Source organism: Ruditapes philippinarum, unplaced genomic scaffold, assembly GCF_026571515.1.
Source record: "Ruditapes philippinarum isolate M1 unplaced genomic scaffold, ASM2657151v2 ctg15297_1_1_1_1, whole genome shotgun sequence".
Lineage (NCBI taxonomy): Eukaryota > Metazoa > Mollusca > Bivalvia > Venerida > Veneridae > Ruditapes > Ruditapes philippinarum.
This window is the reverse complement of record NW_026862093.1, coordinates 1-19,697: the sequence shown is the minus strand read 5'-3', so window position 1 is coordinate 19,697 and position 19,697 is coordinate 1. Positions and strand designations below refer to the sequence as shown.

Sequence of the window (19,697 nt, the reverse complement as noted above, 5' to 3'; positions counted from 1 at the left end):
TTTTTTTATTAGTTTCAAAAAAACATCAAAATCTTTTATCAAATTTTTTCACAGACCAACTTTAATATGCTGGGTGCTTGCTGTAGGGTACATAAATGAAAGGTGAATTACACGAGTCATGATAGTGGTAAAACAGGTGACATCAAACCTTTTTTTATATCAATATAGGATTTGTTCCATAGTCAGTATTGTGCCTGTGTTCCTACAAGGAAATTTCACATAAAACCTTGTAAAGATCAAAATACTAATTATTTCTGAAAACAGTGACATAACAAGACTTTTTTCTACTTTTCTATCAAACATCAATAGTCAAAGGTCAAAGAATTTAAGAAAGATTCTATGCTCAAACTCAGTATTTGATGGGTCAGAAATAAGCTCAGAATATACACTGACCAATGAAAATCCTGAGATCTGAGAATGAACTTAAAAACAAGTTTAAAAACCTTGTGGCCAGTTTTTCTAATGAATAAAGTGAATCACATCTTCTAATTTGACAAAAAAATTTGTAAATCAGTAGCTATTATTTAGTGTACTAAATCACTGCACTATGTGGGGTTAGAAAGGCTATTTTGTCACATTGGTACAGTAATGGGTTAATGCATGTTAAATTATATAAAGAGTTAACCTGTTACTGCACTAAGGTGACAATTTGTGCTGTTTAGAATGTAAATATGCTTCAATAACTTGTGGGACTTAAATGTGTCTGTAATTTTCTTTGCGAGATCTAAAATTTGGCTTTGTTTAATAACATCAAATTATGTCTCAATAAGTTAAATTAATGGGTGATTATGGCTGCCATACAGATATTCTGTAAGTTGACTTATCAAGAAATTATTCTGAAATTATTCAATACAATAAAAAAAAACATTCCATTTTTGTCTACTGTATGATTTTAGCCTATTAATACTAACAAGAGATTTTAATAACTGATTTTCATAACTGTAACAGTCATAAAGACTACTAATGCCTATGGCATCAGTGAAGACACAGACTGGTCAACAAAAGTTACAACCCACAGTCTGATACTTAAGCATTTTGAAACTGAAATCTCTTCAAACAATAATACAAGTTGCACCTTCATTATTTAAGTATTGATCATATACAGTGACTGATGGTAAAATATACCGGTACTGTTAACATAGCTAATTTTTTGAACACTAAACTGCCAACACTGTATAATGGATATGTTAATTCTTAATTTGGAACTGGTGGATTTTGCTCTTTTAATGCCCCCCTTCGAAGAAGAGGGGGTATATTGTTTTGCTAATGTCGGTCTGTCTGTCTGTCGGTCTGTCTGTCTGTCGGTCTGTCCGTCGGTAGACCACATGGTTTCCGCTGATTATCTTGAAAAGTATTTATCACAAAGTCTTCATATTTCACACAGTGATTGGTCATAACTAGTAGATGACCCCTATTGATTTTGGGGTCACTAGGTCAAAGGTCAAGGTCATAGGGGCTTTAAATGTCAAAATGGTTTCCGCTGATTATCTTGAAAAGTATTTATCACAAAGTCTTCATATTTCACACAGTGATTGGTCATAACTAGTATATGACCCCTATTGATTTTGGGGTCACTTGGTCAAAGGTTAAGGTCACAGGGGCCTTAAATGTCAAAAGGGTTTCCGCTGATTATCTTGAAAAGTATTTATCACAAATTCTTCATATTTCACACAGTGATTGGTCATAACTAGTAGATGACCCCTATTGATTTTGGGGTCACTAGGTCAAAGGTCAAGGTCACAGGGACCTTAAAATGTCAAAATGGTTTCCGCTGATTATCTTGAAAAGTATTTATCACAAAGTCTTCATATTTCACACAGTGATTGGTCATAACTAGTAGATGACCCCTATTGATTTTGGGGTCACTAGGACAAAGGTCAAGGTCACAGGGACCTTAAATGTCAAAATGGTTTCCGCTGATTATCTTGAAAAGTGTGTATCACAAAGTCTTCATAGTTCACACAGTGATTGGTCATAACTAATAGATGACCCCTATTGATTTTGGGGTCACTAGGTCAATGGTCACGGTCACAGGGGCCTTAAAAGTCAAAATGGTTTCCGCTGATTATCTTGAAAAGTATGTATCACAAAGTCTTCATATATCACATAGTGATTGGTCATCACTAGTAGATGACCCCCTATTGATTTTGGGGTCACTAGGTCAAAGGTCAAGGTCACAGGGACTTTAAAATGTCAAAATGGTTTCCACTGATTATCTTGAAAAGTATGTATCACAAAGTCTTCATATTTCACATAGTGATTGGTCATCACTAGTAGATGACCCCTATTGAATTTGGGGTCACTAGGTCAAAGGTCAAGGTCACAGGGACTTTAAAATGTCAAAATGGTTTCCACTGATTATCTTGAAAAGTATGTATCACAAAGTCTTCATATTTCACATAGTGATTGGTCATCACTAGTAGATGACCCCTTTTGAATTTGGGGTCACTAGGTCAAAGGTCAAGGTCACAGGGACCTTAAAATGTCAAAATGGTTTCCGCTGATTATCTTGAAAAGTATGTATCACAAAGTCTTCATATTTTACATAGTGATTAGTCATAACTAGTAGATGACCCTTATTGATTTTGGGGTCACTAGGTCAAAGTCACAGGGGCCTTAAATGTCAAAAGGGTTTCCGCTGATTATCTTGAAAAGTATTCATCACAAAGTCTTCATAATCACCTAGTTATTGGTCATAAGTAGTAGATGACCTCTATTGATTTAGGGGTCAATAGGTCAAAGGTCAATGTCACATGGGCCTTAAATGTCAAAATGGTTTCCGTTGATTTTTCCATAATTGAACACTTCCATGTACCCATTTTTGGCAAGTTTCTGTAATACAATTACCAATTATGTGAGTCAATGGCTAGAAAGGGGGGTATATGTGTCGTTCGACATTCTTGTTTTTATTTATCTTAGATGAAACACCCTTCATTTTAAAGTCTTGTAAGACTACACAAATGTGCAGTTAGGCATATCAGAACTTTGGTGGTATACATAAGCCATTATTGATACAGATATGAATAATATAAAATGATATTTCCTAACTATTCCAGAAAAAAAATCAATTTGAATATATCAAATATTCATTTTCTTGCCATTCTTTAAAGTTTAAAAATAAACATTTTCATGTACTATCATTCATCTTCAAATGTTCTTTCATTAAAATATGTTTCTGTAAATGGATTCGCTAAGAAAAGAACTCACAAAGCAGAAAAGAAAACAAATTAAATCTATAATTGTTCTCTTATTATAAGCAGTGCCCCTGTGTTTAATTATGTAACTAAGTTACAAAACTGAAAAAGTAGTGAAAACATAAATAATTACCCTTTGTCTATGCTCTATATTGGGTGTTCTATTTGATCCTGGAACTCTGCCATTTGCTACATATTGCCATGAAGGTTGTATGCCCAGTCTACTTTCAGCAGCAGACTGTGTACCATAATTTTGAGTCTGTGAATGAGTTTGAGAATTAGACTGGTTATAGAATGATTTCTGAGGATATGCATTTGGATCAGAGTCATTCACAGCCTGTCTAGAGGTACTGTATGGATGTGATTTCACAGCATAACTATTATCACTAGTATAGGAGGATGTGTGTGAAGTTCTTGATTCTGGATGGTTGTCCTGTTGAGTATAAAACATTCTGTTGGCAGGAATCTGGGCATTCTGAGACATTGAATGATTAACCATACCATTTTGATGGTTCTGTGGTATAGTTCCTTTATTTTCTAACCCAGAATACATCCTTTGTTGGGCTCTCTGATAACCTGAGTCTGACTGATTGGAAGAGTTCATGGTATTATTTGAGGTCACTGTTTTCACAACATTAGAATTATTATCATAACTTTGAACTGTTTGTGGTTGACCATGGTGGGACCTGGTGGGAGGGTTTTGATGGTTCCAACCCTTGCTTTGATTGGTCTGTCCATAATTCCTATTGTATTGCATATTTTGATTGGTTAATTCATTATTCCCAGACTGGTTCCCAGCATGGTTTTGTCTTCTTGTTCCAGAAGGACTACTGTACAGTCTGGCTATTGCATCTTGGGTACCAAATCTATGCTGGTGTCCGGCACGAGGAGGTGTATTCACCATAGTGCCACCACTACTGTGGGAACTGTTTAACCCCTGATCTCCGCCCCTGTAATATACATGCCAAAACTTTACAATATCTCATGAAAAAGCTTAGGAAATATATTTTAACTTTGATATCATTAAAAAGTGTTACAGCTATGTACTACAATGTGTGGGGACAGATAAAGTGTGGGTTCTAATTCTAAGGTTCACTAACAAACATGCACTAGTACAACAAAAGGCGCTTATATAAGCAAATGAATAATATGTAAATTTATTAAATAAATAACCAATATGCACACATAAAATATCACGAAAGTTATAATCACTTAGGTGCAGTTACGTTTTTAACTTTAACAGGAATTAACCTATGACAATATAAGAACAAAAGAAATATTTGTATAAAACTCGTGAGATTAGAAACTGTATAAAATCTTGCTGATAGTCTTAAAGGTATCACTTCATTTATACAGCAAAAAGAAAGGGGGGGAAGGAGAAAAAAAGTTCTTTATCTTTGAATTACCGGTACTTCCTTATTTTTAATAATAAATCAATACATAATTATACATATATTATGAAACGTATCAAAAGTAGAAGTTATCCTTAGTTCTTTTGGAAACATATGAAATTGTGAGAAAGAGTAGTGCTATTTATTCTTTAAAGTGTATAGGGTCACTATCATGAAAATCTCTTAGATTAGGGCCCCTGCTTTCCTCATGGTATTTTATAATATAATTGGATAATATTAAGGGCATAAGCAGACAAACGTGGTAGAACCATCCTGTCTCGTAAATGAAAATTAATACTGTCCTTTTTACATGTGTATGTCTAGGCTTCCTCACAGAGTGTTGGGTACAAAAATGGAGAATGTAATGCCCAGAACAGAAATACTCAGTGAATTAAAGTAGAGGATTCCAAATAATTGCCAGCATGTATTGTGCTCTTCATCTAATGGTGATAAACCTAATTCAATTCCTTTTGCAGTTTTTAAAGATCATTTTCCCAACAAAAAAGGTAGATTAAAAGGATATGCACTAGTCAAGAGTAACCCTAGCAACCAATCCCAGAAGAATGTGGAGGATAGCAGGGATTAAGATACGTTAAGCATTTAGCATTCATTACTTCCACTATGCCAAGTCAATACAGTGATTAAGATTTGGTATCAAAATACTGTAACCCAATTTATTTTCGCGAATACAAATTTTCGCGTTTTGCCGAGGTCGGACATATTCGCGAATATTAATTTCCGCGTTTTCTTGATTTCCGAAAAAAAAAAATTCGCGGATTGGAAAGTCCGATGGGGCAGTAAATCCATTAGCCGACTATTAATCTTCAATAATTGAGGTCATTATTGGTGTCTTAAATGGGATTAACAATACGCTAGCCTTATATTGTATTGGTAAGTGAATTGTGATCACAATTCATCAAAACATTTTCTCTATATATGTACATGTACGCATCGTTCGTCTTCATTTTTAATCTAGAAAAGTCTTTAAGAAATTCAATTCAAGCGTTTCATAAAAAAATACCTTCTCCAATCAGGGATCGAACCGAGAAAACTATGTTATATGAGTCCGCAATCTAACCAATTGAGCTATACAGGCTGTTTAAAGATTGACACAAGTATGAAACCATCTTGTATTTCACTGTTTGTAATTATGTACATCCAATACCCTTTTGTGATACTCGATAGGTTTATACCACCTTTATCTTAACAATTCACTCAAACAATTATTTTAGGATCCAAAAAACAATAGCCTTTTGTGATGCTCGATAGTTTTACCACTTTTGTCAAACATTTATTTTAAAATAAGTGCGAGTACTTTGTATGCATATACTTAGTATAGAAGTGTAAATATGAAGAAACTTAAAACTGACACATGCTCCGTATAGTACCCTATACGGAACGTGATTGACAATAGGCCTACTAGTATTTCATAAACTGTATTAAAATGAGGATGTTTATTTTGATTGTTATATTGACATAGAGTTCTTTTGATATTTATAAAATAGTAGTAGTTTACTTAGTTTGTGTTTTTATTGCTTTATGGCAATATTCATAACAATTCATTACTTCCTAACATGTGCCCGTAAAATTCGAATATATTCGGTCAAGTAGCTTTGCATAGCCACGTCTAAAATAAAAATTTCTCTCCAATTTATTCGCGAAATCGTGCGGACTTATTCGCGCAAACAAATATTCGCGCTTCGTGGCCATCCGCGAATAAAGCGAATATTAATTGGTCGCGAATATTCGTTGGGTTACAGTATCTCAGGATGTATCCCCAGCTAGCAATATGGTGATTATTTAACAGAGAATTTTTTATTTTACTGTCCTCCCAGTGCCTGGCCTTTAAGTCCCTGCTATTCTCCAGGGATAGGGAAGAGGGTAGGGGTTACAATCCAAAGGTGCAATAGCCATTAATACTATTAAAAGCAACAACTAAACTGCTTGTTTCTTTAAAGGTCATATGAAAAAGCTACACAGAGAAAAAAAGCAATAAGAAATGTAACTTTCAGCACTGAACAAGTTGTGTGTTCCGAGGTTAGCCAAGAATTACCTATCTTCATTTTTGTGTTCAGAGAAAAACCAAGAGTTACTATCTAGTTACCTATCTTCAGTGAGGTCATGACCTTCACCTTGTTCACCTTCAGGGACCAATTCACTTTGACCTTGTAGGTCATGTAGTTTAGTATCTGAAGTGCTTTGTGAACTGTGCAAACAACATAAAACATGGTACAATATTAGACTTCATCTATATAACGGTTAGTGGTTAGTTAAAACAACATAAATTGGGTAAATGTGTAAGGAGGGATTTTTTTCTGGAAAATCATAAAAATAGCATAATTGTACATATTCTGGTAATGGGTGCACAAATTGCATACTATATTTAGTATACAAATCATTCTTTAGTTATGAAATATCCCTTAAGCAAACTTTGATAGTGATAGAAATAGGTTCAAAAGATACAATCATAATCATAATTATGAAATGTAATTACATTGTATGAAGACGATTTGTCAGAAAATTGTCATTATTTTGCTTGGGTTGGATATTAAAGTCACTCCGTCATTTTAAAGGTATTCTGATCTCTCTCCAGCTTAACTGATGGAGTAAGACATAAGATGCCCAATCAGAATTTCATTACAGGCCCAAGCATGCACAAAGTAGAACCAATGACCCTCTGTAAGCTAGTTGGACCAATTCTTCACAAAAGAATTTAAAGTTACTGACGGGATTCAAACCTATGGTAATAAAAAATCATTTGCAGTCATCAACCAATAGCAATGAAAATCATTTGTAGTCATCAACCTAAATAACTTAACCACTCAAGTTAAAAGGTGAATAAACATGTATAACAAAGGAAAATGTCTAAAATGTACATTACAACACCAAAACAACACTACGGGAAAACTAACATGCAATTATATAAGGTATGGAGATGCTATTATATTAACATCAAATCAAATATTCTATTACTGTAAACATAAGCAAATATTTTGTTTCACTTTTCATTTCTTTACAGCATTCAACAAAAAACCACAACCTGACATGCAATATTAAAAAACAAACTGCTTTATCACAAAACATTACATTCATAATTTCTTATAATTTTTTTTTAAAAATATTGGCATAAAAGAGCAAAGAACATTGATGTGTTTTTACATGTAGTTAATTTTAAATATATCTTTCTCATATATGTTAACCGGAACTTGGCAAACATGGGTTTTTACCAGCTAATCCATAAGTGCAAACAAACTTTTACTGTTATAGCTTCACTGTCCTCTACCCAACGCAAGAAATTAGCGAACCTGTTGCATGTATTTTCTAAGCTGTAACTGTGAAAGTTTGTTTGTACCTAATATAGATTAGCTGGGAAAAACAGAAATATTCTTAATGCAGGAGTTAGTCTATTGTTTTATTCTTTTACTCAACTTTTATCATGCTTGCAGTGACAGAACGTACCCATGCAACCAGTGCAGTCAAAGATCAGCTAGCAATTCTGTGCCATCTGTTCATGGTCTGCACTGTTTGCTATTCAGTCTGTACTTATTTTGAAATTTCCCTAAAAATGACATATGGTTTTGTCCATTTTTAAAGGAAAAGTCCATTTAAGATATTTAGTGAGGTCAAGGTTAAAAATCATAAATACCTATAATACTTCTGGGTCAATGATATTACATAACATTCCAAAAGTTTTTTGTCATTTTTTTTATCTTTACCAAATATGGTTAACAAAATAATATCATGCTGTCAAAATATTACAAACACCCTTCAAATATCAGCAAATATATCATATAACCAGGTAAACTGTGTTACTATAGAAATCATACAAATGTTGCTAGGCAACCAATATATTTGATAATTTTATATTTTTGTATGAGACTTCATTTTCCAAAATGCCATTTTACCATACAAAATATACAAACAACATAGTTATAAAGTTGCTTTTATAACGAATATTTTCCCTGGTAACCAAGTGTTAGGATTGTGTTACTATAGCAACCATTTCATACCTGTGAAAGGTCATTGAGTGCTGTAGAACACTAACTTTCCATACAACATTGTTTACAGTCATACTTAATGCTGAATATCTATAGAAATATTTCCATAGATTAAATAAAAAGATATTTCAATCAAAACCTACTTTTTTACTCAGATACTTATTCCCTTTATATAATTTTTGAAGTTTAATTGCACTATACAGACTTATCATTCTTGCATATCAAACAGGATTATCTACTCTTTACACAAGAGCTAGAAAAACCTGTCTTACACCTCCCATGTAAGACAAGATGTGTGCTTTAAAAAATGTCATTTCTGTGCGTTTTTTTTTTTTTAATGAACTGCGTTCTTTGAATGACATCATTTTACTGTTATGAATGAAGTTCTAAATTCATTTGCTACTTTAAGAAAAAAGTACTAAATAAAAATATAAGTTTCTGTAATTTCTTTCCAAATTATGAGTAACATGCAATATGCAATTAAAGTAATAAAACACCAGATGTCGTCAAAGACATCAATATCTAGCTCTTGGGTAATTGTAAAGCAGAAGATCAGCACAGCCTCATTACAACTGTAAACAGTTACCCTCAAGCTAGATATTCCGGTCTGTACAGCAGCTAATGTGAGATCCTTTTATGAGCTGCGTCATGACAAAACCAACATACTGGGTTCGCGACCAGTATGGATCCAGACCAGCCTGCGCATCCGCGCAGTCTGATCAGGATCCATGCTGTACGCTATCAGTTTCTCTACTTGTTATAGGATTTGTAAGCGAACAGCATGGATCCTGACAGGCTGGATGCGCAGGCTGGTCTGGATCCATGCTGGTCGTAAACCCATTATGTTGGTTTTGTCATGACGCGGCTCATATGACTGAGATATCAAAGTGTGTTACTATCGTATAAAAAGATTAAGATCATGCCTGTCTGTTTCCTTCAACAATGTCCATAAAATAATTAAAACTCTGATAAAGTCATATAAATTTTGATAAAATAATGAATAATTTTGATAAAATAAATTAAATTTGAACATCAAAACAAAGGAAAATTGACAATGCATATAATCCCAAATAATCATCTCAGTGTGGCCATACCACGTGACTATGACGTCATTTTCGGCATCATTATCAAGACAAATGCTGCTCGATTCGGAAAATAAAATAGCCGTAAATATTTTATTTCTGTGCCAATTTCTTTGGGATATGCACCAGTCTACGGGGAAAAATATAAGCTTTCCACAGAATATTGGATCGTCGTCAGTTTATAAGCCGTTTTATCAAACACTTTGCATAACCTTGGAAGTTGCTTGTATTAGAGCGGGCTTCAGTTGCAAGCTATTTCGTTTTCTGGCGTTATCTGGTCTACGCCATGATTAAAAGCCAGATTTAAATCAACCGGGAGTACGGAAGGCAAAACTCTACCTAAATATGTTCATATTTTTATTATGAATTACATAAATCTTACATTTTCCTTCAATTGTCAATTCTGGCACCTGTTCCAAGTCGAAAAAAAGGACTACAGTTTAAAGCAGATTTTAGAACCCGTTGCAAATGCAAAGCAACATGCCTACTGTTCTCTTTCTATAATTATGTTAACCATGAAAAACATTTTATTTACTATTATACGATTTACATAAACACAAATGAATATTTAAATGATTTTTATACTCGCTGCGCTATAAGTGATTTTAAAAAGTCGTAAAAAGCATTTGTAAAGAATGTAATCATTCTCTCTTTCACGGTAATGATTATGAAAAATCTATTAGTGTCATGAAGCAATACTAAACGTAGAATATTCAAAATAGAGAGAAAACAGAAACTCTAAATATCGCCAAAAACGGCCAAATTGAAAATGTTGCAGGCTCGGTTTGACTTAGCTAGCCTGTCCAATGAACGTGCACATTCAGGATCACTTCCATTTGTATACTGTGAAAAAGGAACTTTACGCCTCAACGCGGCAATTTTAAAGTCAAATGTTATTCTTTTGAAAAGAGTTATTTATACGTATAACCATATATACTTGTATATACTTGGTAAAGAACCTGTAGCAATGTTTTAGTATGATATATTCAGCTTTTTAACACAGTGGCACTCGTTGATAAAATTATTTTACATCCTGTTTTCATACCCACGGTAACCGTTTTTCGTGAACTGGATATAACTTCGTTCACTTAGGAACACTAAACACTATTTATTTTATTATTGCATTTATTTATGTTAATAAACTGCATATCTGACAAATTTAGTTAATTATATCAGTCAACCCAGCTTTATCAGAGAGCTCACTAATACACATTGTAATAAAGAGAGGAAGGGAAAGGAATATTTGTAATAGAAAGAGCACCGAAACACGAGGCTATCTGATTTGTACGAGGGGGCGTAGCCCCCGAGTGTTAATCAGATTGCCGAGTGTTTTGGTGTTCTTTCTCTTTTGTATCATAGTCAAACTAAAAGCACGTTCCCTGTTGTCACAATATGAAACCCCGGCAAAAATGAACCAATGAACGAACATCTGAATATGACATTTCTGTCGCTTTCCCTTTCTCTGCCGTCACAATATGTAAACCCCAGCAAAAATGAGCCAATCAATGGGCATGCTCTGGAGTGCGGGTAACTAATACCCGCACTCCAGTTAACGCACTGTGCATGTATATGTATACGATTTAACCCTGACACATTTTCAACAGAAAGGTCCCCAAACTATGATACAAATGGTTTTAAAACATTTAAATCGAGTAGAATGTTTTAACAATAATGTCTCTTTCAACTAAATAAAAACGATAGGGCTATTTTGGACTATTTCTTATCGATGTGGTCATTGGCTGTAAATGCATGGATTATTGCACGCGGCATGACATGCAGATGTCCTCAACAGGATTTTTGTAGCATTTTAAGATTTAAAAAAGGACCACATATTAAAATCTAAAACATGATAAACATAATGCATTTGCCAAATAAGTGAATTATCTGATATGTAAATAAAGAAGTAAGTCATTTGACAGTTGAAGTATAAAAATTGAATATACTCTTCAAAAGTAATCGTAATTTTACTTAGTTTATGTTAGCTATCAATTATTCAATGGACGCATCAGTGTCATATGGACCCCAGTTATAGATATTGCCGGTGTTGCTATTACAGATCTTAATGTAAATATTCATATAATTATTGATAATCATTGTTATTTCCGTCTTTTTGAATGTTTTGTTTTGTTAAATCATTTATCTGTTTACTATTTTTTACTTTGTTTACTCCACATGGTCTCCATTCTCGCTCTTTATTGATGATGAAAGTGCTTATAGTTTAATTAGCATAAAATGTCAACGTCATGTAAATGCGCGTGGCAATTAGATTCTTGATTTATATACTGATTTATGTGCATAGTACTTCAAATTGTGATTTCGTTTATCAAACTCTATAGAAATTTATAATACGGCAATTCCAAATATATACCTTTTAAAAGTCTCTCTTTTGACGACAGAAGAACCTATTCGTCACATTCACGTGTGTCAGTGTTTGTCAGTTACTCTTTACAAAAAATAGAATTATAACTTTACAACACTCGCGTTAAAGTGTAACAATTTCCGTAGCATACAAAAGTTTTTTTTTTTTTTTTTATTTTAACTCTTTCTCTCACTAAGAGCACATATATTTCTTATCAATTTCGCCATTGTGAAATAGAATAAAACACATTTTAACTACATAGGATAAGATGAGCAATACTTCAAACATCTTCAAAACGAAACCAAAAATATTATTTTTCGACAGGACTTAATCTACGTGTCGTGCACTATTGCGATACATGTAAGTGTAATTGCTTTAAGAAACATTAGTTTTTTTTTCCCACAATCTCTCTGTGAAAGATCAACAATAAAAAAACTAAATTGTAGAAAGAGTACGGTAGGCATGTTGCTTTGCATTTGCAACAGATTCTAAAATCTGCTTTAAACTGTAGTCCTTTTTTTCGACTTGGAACAGGTGCCAGATTTGACAATTGGAGAAAAATGTAAGATTTATGTCATTCATAATAAAAATATGAACATATTTAGGTAGAGTTTTGCCTTCCGTACTCCCGGTTGATGTAAACCTGACTTTTTAATCATGGCGTAGACCAGATAACGCCAGAAAACGAAAGAGCTTGCAACTGAAGCCCGCTCAAATACAAGCAACTTCCAAGGTTATGCAAAGTGTTTGATAAAACGGCTTATAAACTGACGACGATCCAATATTCTGTGGAAAGCTTATATTTTTCCCCGTAGACTGGTGCATATCCCAAAGAAATTGGCACAGAAATAAAATATTTACGGCTATTTTCAATTCCGAATCGAGCAACATTTGTCTTGGAAATGATGCCGAAAATGACGTCATAGTCACGTGGTATGGCCACACTGCATCTGTAAGGATTATATTTGAAAATGTCATCAAAAAAGTGTGCAAGATAAAATAAAACAATATATCAAAATTACAAATAATATTGTGCACATTACATAATAACCCATTGTTTTCAATAATTTATTCTTTACAATATTTTAAATCTGATCAATAATGAGGATTACAGACCATAGGATTTGTTCATAAGTGGGTTTCTAAAACAATATTTATATAAGATAACCAACCTGTTCATATTTCTGTTATCAGTCATAGTGTTTCTAGCATCTATGGCATCTATTGGCTGAAAATACAAGAACACAAACAAGTAGTGAAAAAGCAACAGACTTCATAGTAGAATTTGTAAAGTATTTACAAATTACAAGTTTTTATAAAAACATAAAAATAAACAGAAGATCTTTTTGTTAAGCTATTCACTGTCACATTTTCAAATTTATATCTAAATTTTAGTTACAGAAGGCAATGACTTAATTCAATGAATCTGCAACCAGTAAAGATAAGATTCATGTCAAAATGAACAACAAAAATTGCTGACATTTCCACAAAGCAGTGACTAAGAATAGGCCGCCTATTACACTAGTTTTAATACAGAAATCTTGTAAGAAACAAATGCACAAGTTCACTTAACAGTTGATTAGATACACAGCAAAGGCATCCTAACCAAATAATTACAATTTTAACGCTTGAAAAATACTGTGACAAAAATATACTTTATGGTTATGAAATGCACTTTAAAGTGAAACAAAAGACACACTAAATGGCATATCTTTCCATAGTTATGACTATTTTAACACTAGCTTCATTCTAATACTTTGTGTGAATTTTCTTGTTTAAAAGATTGCTGAAGACATGACAAGTGTCATCAGGCATATAAAAATTTATGACGCTTTAAAAAAGCTACAATAAGTCACTCTGCTCCATCCTTTTAGCTGTTTAAATTGTTAAAGAGTTTTTTCTTATTAGTATCTAACTATTACATATACACAACTAGAAATGTGTCCATAGGACACGGATGCCCCCACACGCCACTGTTCTGTCAATCTTATGACTCTAGGTCAAATATTTTTTGGACTACATGTGCCACAAGTTGAAAACTAAAAATCAACAAAGGGCCATAATTCTGTTAAATTTGGTCGCAGCAAAAATTCCTTCCTTTACTACCATCTACACATTAAGGTTGTTAAGCAAGTTTAAGCAAAATCTGCCATCCGGTTTAAGAGGAGTTGCGTTCACAAAATTTCTACATAGTATATAATGAAAAAATCAAAAAAGGGCCATAATTCTGTTAAATTTGGTTGCAGCAAAAATTCCTTCCTTTACTACAATCTACACATTAAGGTTGTTCATCCCTGGAAGTTTAAGCACAATCTGCCATCCGGTTTAAGAGGAGTTGCATTCACAAAATTTCTGCATAGTATATAGTGAAAAAATCAACAAATTCTCAGCGAAAATTCCTTCCTTTACTACCATCTACACCTGAAGGTTGTTCATCCCTGGAAGTTTAAGCACAATCTGCCATCCGGTTTAAGAGGAGTTGCATTCACAAAATTTCTGCATAGTATATAGTGAAAAAATCAACAAATTCTCAGCGAAAATTCCTTCCTTTACTACCATCTACACATTAAGGTTGTTCATCCCTGTAAGTTTAAGCAAAATCTGCCATCCGGTTTAAGAGGAGTTGCGTTCACAAAATTTCTACATAGTATCTAGTGAAAAAATCAACAAAGGGCCATAATTCTGTTAAATTTGGTCGCAGCGAAAATTCCTTCCTTTACTACCATCTACACATTAAGGTTGTTCATCCCTGTAAGTTTAAGCAAAATCTGCCATACGGTTTAAGAGGAGTTGCGTTCACAAGATTTCGGGACGTACGGACGGACGGACTGACGGACGGACAAGTGCAACGCTATATGCTCCCACATTGTGGGGGCATAAAAAAATTGTAAATATTAAAATAAGGGTGCATTTCATAATTTTGCTACATAATGTGTTATAATTAGGCTATTCAATCACTTAATTTATCAAATGATTCAACTATTTCAATTATTAGCAATTCATTTGAATGTTGAGTTTGAATGTAAGCTCAGTTATGTAAAAAGCTACCAACTTAATAGATCCACTCAAAAGTCAAAGCCCTGAAATTAACCAATACTGATTTCTTATACAAGAAGTAATGGCTGTTACCTCAGTAGGGCTTGGTACAATGAGCCATGTTTTAGAAGTGAAACACTTTACCCACAAAGCACTGCTTCCCATATAGAATATTTTGGTGAGATTATTATGGTATATAATGTAGTAAAAGAGCAAAAACCTTGGTTTGATAACATTATATATAATCTTCAACGATTCTGAATACTATATGCTGTATATTGTGTGACAGTAAATCCCTTCACATTGTGATTACTTTTTTCTGTATAGTTACATGATTTAAAGCTAAGCTAAATGCCCATAAACCTACCTTTCAAAAATAAATCATCCATTATAAATAGTAATCAACCTCTCTCCCCCCCCCAAAAAAAATCAACAAAACAAAAAAAGGATTGTCCCCCTTTTCTATTGCATTTTCATAAATTGCATTTTCATATTGTTATGGTTACATGACAAGATATTTTTAGCTTTATCCATAATAAGTCAGCCATAAAATGCCTATCTGTTCATTATTTTAGACCCCCTTATCCTGCTGACTATCTGAAATGGATTTGCCCAGCTTTGAATTTGGAACAGTCCATTCAAAGCTTAAAGGGTTTCAGTATGAAAATACAAAAATAGAGCCTTGGCAGACTGTACGATTGTTAACAAACAAACACTGTTTTGTAAGACAAAAATGTTATCATCACACACCGAAACCCAAACAAACAAACAAACATTAAGTGAAAAACCCACCACACAACCCATGATACTTCTTTATAGCTTGGAACCGAAAACTGTCATTCACTTAAATAGTACTATGGCTGTACTCTATATGTCATGAGAACTCAGAAATAATGAACTATTTTTCATTAAAGCACCCTGCCATTAAATTGTAGATAATGTTTGAAGCAAAAAAATAACAACTCCCAAGGTCATATCATGATGATGAACTTTGTGTATAAACCATCAACAGAATATATACACAGAGCTCATGATGTGAATGACAGATGATATGCGATCTAAAAAAAAAAACATATTCATTTTCAAATAACCTCTTTAACAAAATATGCTGCCAAGAGCTTTTCAAGCTAAATTTAACTCTTAATAATTAATATTTTGTCTACAAAACTTTGTTAAATTTGTCCATAAAGTATGGTCCCCTTAAAGTTTCCCTATTATTCAAAGCACAGAAACAGCCCATGTCCATACACACTGTATACCTTGAACACTGCAGTGGGTGGGGGATGATACCCATGAATAGGACTGGTAAAAGTCTGATAGCGTGGGGAATTTTTGGGTTCATAAAATAAATGGTTTTCATGAAATTGTGGAATACTTCTGATATCAGCTGTGAAATGCTGTAATAAAAGATACATAAATGTATATTTATGTGTAATTGATTGAGATATTCAATTTATTATTCCTTACAAACATTAGCAATTTCTTTTGAGAACAAATACAACATATGAGCCGCGTCACAACAAAACCAACATAATGGGTTTGCGACCAGCATGGATCCAGACCAGCCTGCGCATCCATGCAGTCTGATCAGGATCCATGCTGTTGCTATCAGTTTCCCTACTTGTGACAGGGTTTGTAGGATGCGCAGGCTGGTCTGGATCCATGCTGGTCGCAAACCCATTATGTTAATTTTGTCGTGACGCGGCTCATATGTAACAAGAGCTGTCCGTAAGACAGCGCGCTCGACTTTTTTATTGCTTGCCAATAAAAAAAGTTTTTGCAGTAAAAGGCAATACAAGAATCTCTGTATTTTTAAAGTGAACAATGGCCATGAGCATTAAGATATTTAGTGAAGAATTATTTTACTGAATTGTGTGATACCCTTGAACACTGCAGCAAAGTTTGAAATGTTTAAGTCAAAAGAGGGCTGGTAAGAAAGAAAAAAAAACTGAGTTGAGCCTTAAATAAATTTAATAGTATTAAACCCACTTTGAGAGAATAAGGTATTTTTACGTCACTCAGAACACCTTGGTAAATGACATGTTTGGGAATCATGATTGTAAACAAGTATTCCAACTTTCAAATTAATATCTCAAACAGTTCAGTCAAAAAGTGGACTGGTACTAAAAACTTAACCAAGATTCTAAGTCGATAAAAGGCCTTAATTTTTAAAACAAATCCTTGACAGAGTTACCTTCTCTTGCGTACAGATGGGGGTAATGATGTGAAATAGCATTAAAAGTTTCAAAGCAATATCTCAAAGGGTTAAGGCAATAAGTGGATTTTACCCATATTCAATGTATTTTCTAAGTCAAAAAGGGGCATAATTCTGTCAAAAACCTTGACAGAGTTATGTCCTCTTGTCTGTTGATGAAGGTCGTGATGGTAAACAAGTATGGTCAGTTTCAAAGCAATACCTCCAATGGTTTTGAAATAAAGTGAGGTGGTACAAAAAACTTAACCAAGCTCAATACACTTTCTAAGTCAAAAAAGGGCCATAATTCTGTCAAAAACCTTGACAGAGTTATGTACTCTTGTCTGTAGATGGAGGTTATGATGGTGAACAAGTATGGTAAGTTTCAAAGCCATACTTGTAATACTTCTGAAATAAAGTGGGGTGGTACGAAAAACTTAACCAAGGTGTGACGCCAACGCCGACGCCGACGCCGGGGCGAGTAGGATAGCTCCCCTTTTCATAGAAAAGTCGAGCTAAAAATCAATCAGTCAGTTTGTAAAATATGCTTTCTGCACTTGATTTTTGTAATGCCAATGATTAACATATAGAGGATATTGAGTGAGTAAAGGTTCAATACTAAATTATTTAACAAGTTGAATACTACTCCAGATTTATCTCTTATTGCTGGAAAGCAAGGTATGGATGAGCACCAAGGTACTAGAATATTTATCTGACAAATCTATGTGTACAAATTTAGCACCCTATAAATGTCCAACCACAGACCAAGGAATTACAACCATTTATAAAGAGATTAATGACAAAGATGTCTTTACATTTACTAGAAGATTACACGCCCTATTTTACCTTTATGCTGAATATGTTAAATGCCTAAATAAGAATGAATATCTACATATAATTAGACATGTCCTTGTTAATCTTATCATTCTAGTTGATTCGTATATCCTAAATCTTCAGGTTTTAAAATCGAGGAGAGTTTGCTTAAAGTTAGGTATGAAAATGTGATTTGAGGTAGCAGTGCATGGATATATTGGAAAATGAACAAAGAATATAATGTAATATTAATACATTCAAGTAACATATTTTTACCTTTGGATGAGATGATATGGTATTGTTATATTGCTGGGGGTAGGACTGGTGATTCTGACCACGCCTTGCTAAGCTGTAATATATTTGAATAGCAGAATATGTAATTATGTCATAATAGTTTATTATTTTTGTCTAAAATATAAAAAAGAAAATAGGATTCAAAGCTACATTTACCAACTCACTAATAAATAAATCTATTCTTTAACTTCTCACCAACCAAAAAACATTGAATAGGTTTATCAAATATTTATAAAGAGAATGTCATAATATGTGATACAACTTTCAGTCCTGGATTGCAGACTGATAGTACCTTTTTTTTCCAATTGGTGATATATGATTTTTTCTGCATTTTTGTCTGCTTTATGTCTCTTGAGTTTTGTCTAAGTACCAATATATTTTTGTAAAACAGATATAACAACATAAAACTTGAAATGTGTAGATTAGATACTTTTGTAAATAGAGCTTTTCATTTCAAACTGCACTTAAAGAATTGCACAATAATAATTTTGGTCAATTCTAAAAAAAACAAGAATGTCGAACGACACATATACCCCCCTTTCTAGGCATTGACTCACATAATTGGTAATTTTATTAAAGAAACTTGCCAAAAATGGGTACATGGAAGTGTTCAATTATGGAAAAATCAACGGAAACCATTTTGACATTTAAGGCCCATGTGACATTGACCTTTGACCTAATGACCCCTAAATCAATAGAGGTCATCTAATACTTATGACCAGTAACTAGGTGAAATATGAAGACTTTGTGATGAATACTTTTCAAGATAATCAGCGGAAACCCTTTTGACATTTAAGGCCCCTGTGACCTTGACCTTTGACCTAGTGACCCCAAAATCAATAGGGGTCATCTACTAGTGATGACCAATCACTATGTGAAATATGAAGACTTTGTGATGAATACTTTTCAAGACTAGAGGATGCTTTTGTAAAAAAGCGCATGTCTCCCCCACTGCTGAGAATAACTGTGAATGGAAACAGGAATGGAAATGGAGATAAGATAATGTAAATACCCGGTAGTCACTTCAATGAAGGCTGTCTATGGATGGTTTCTATTGTTAAGGTTGTATGAGAAGATGCTTCCTAAACTGTTTGTTTTTAACCAGGTATTCAATTTTGAAAATCCTGGTTATTCAATCAGCGTATGGCAGGCGGGCGTCAAACGAAATTGCACTTGATGGTCATATCATATATAGTTTCACAAATGAAATTTAAATAACTCTAGTTATCATCCGGAAATGAGAAAATGACCAATGGTCACTGTGACCTTAACCTTTGACCTACTGACCCATAAACAAGAGGGATCATCTGCTCAAATAAGACCAATCATCCTATTT

General features: G+C 33.6%; 1 protein-coding gene across 1 annotated transcript; it reads right to left on the bottom strand.

Moving 5' to 3' along the window:
- Nucleotides 1–24: 24 nt before the first annotated feature.
- LOC132717877 (putative uncharacterized protein DDB_G0282133) lies at nucleotides 25–18,416 on the bottom strand (the record flags this gene model as incomplete). Its single annotated transcript, XM_060701452.1, has 7 exons — nucleotides 25–202; nucleotides 3,328–4,144; nucleotides 6,690–6,791; nucleotides 8,596–8,673; nucleotides 13,197–13,252; nucleotides 16,320–16,457; nucleotides 18,344–18,416. Coding segments are annotated over 7 exons (1,312 nt in total), but the record flags the coding sequence as incomplete, so codon positions are not given.
- Between the last annotated feature and the right edge of the window lie 1,281 nt (nucleotides 18,417–19,697).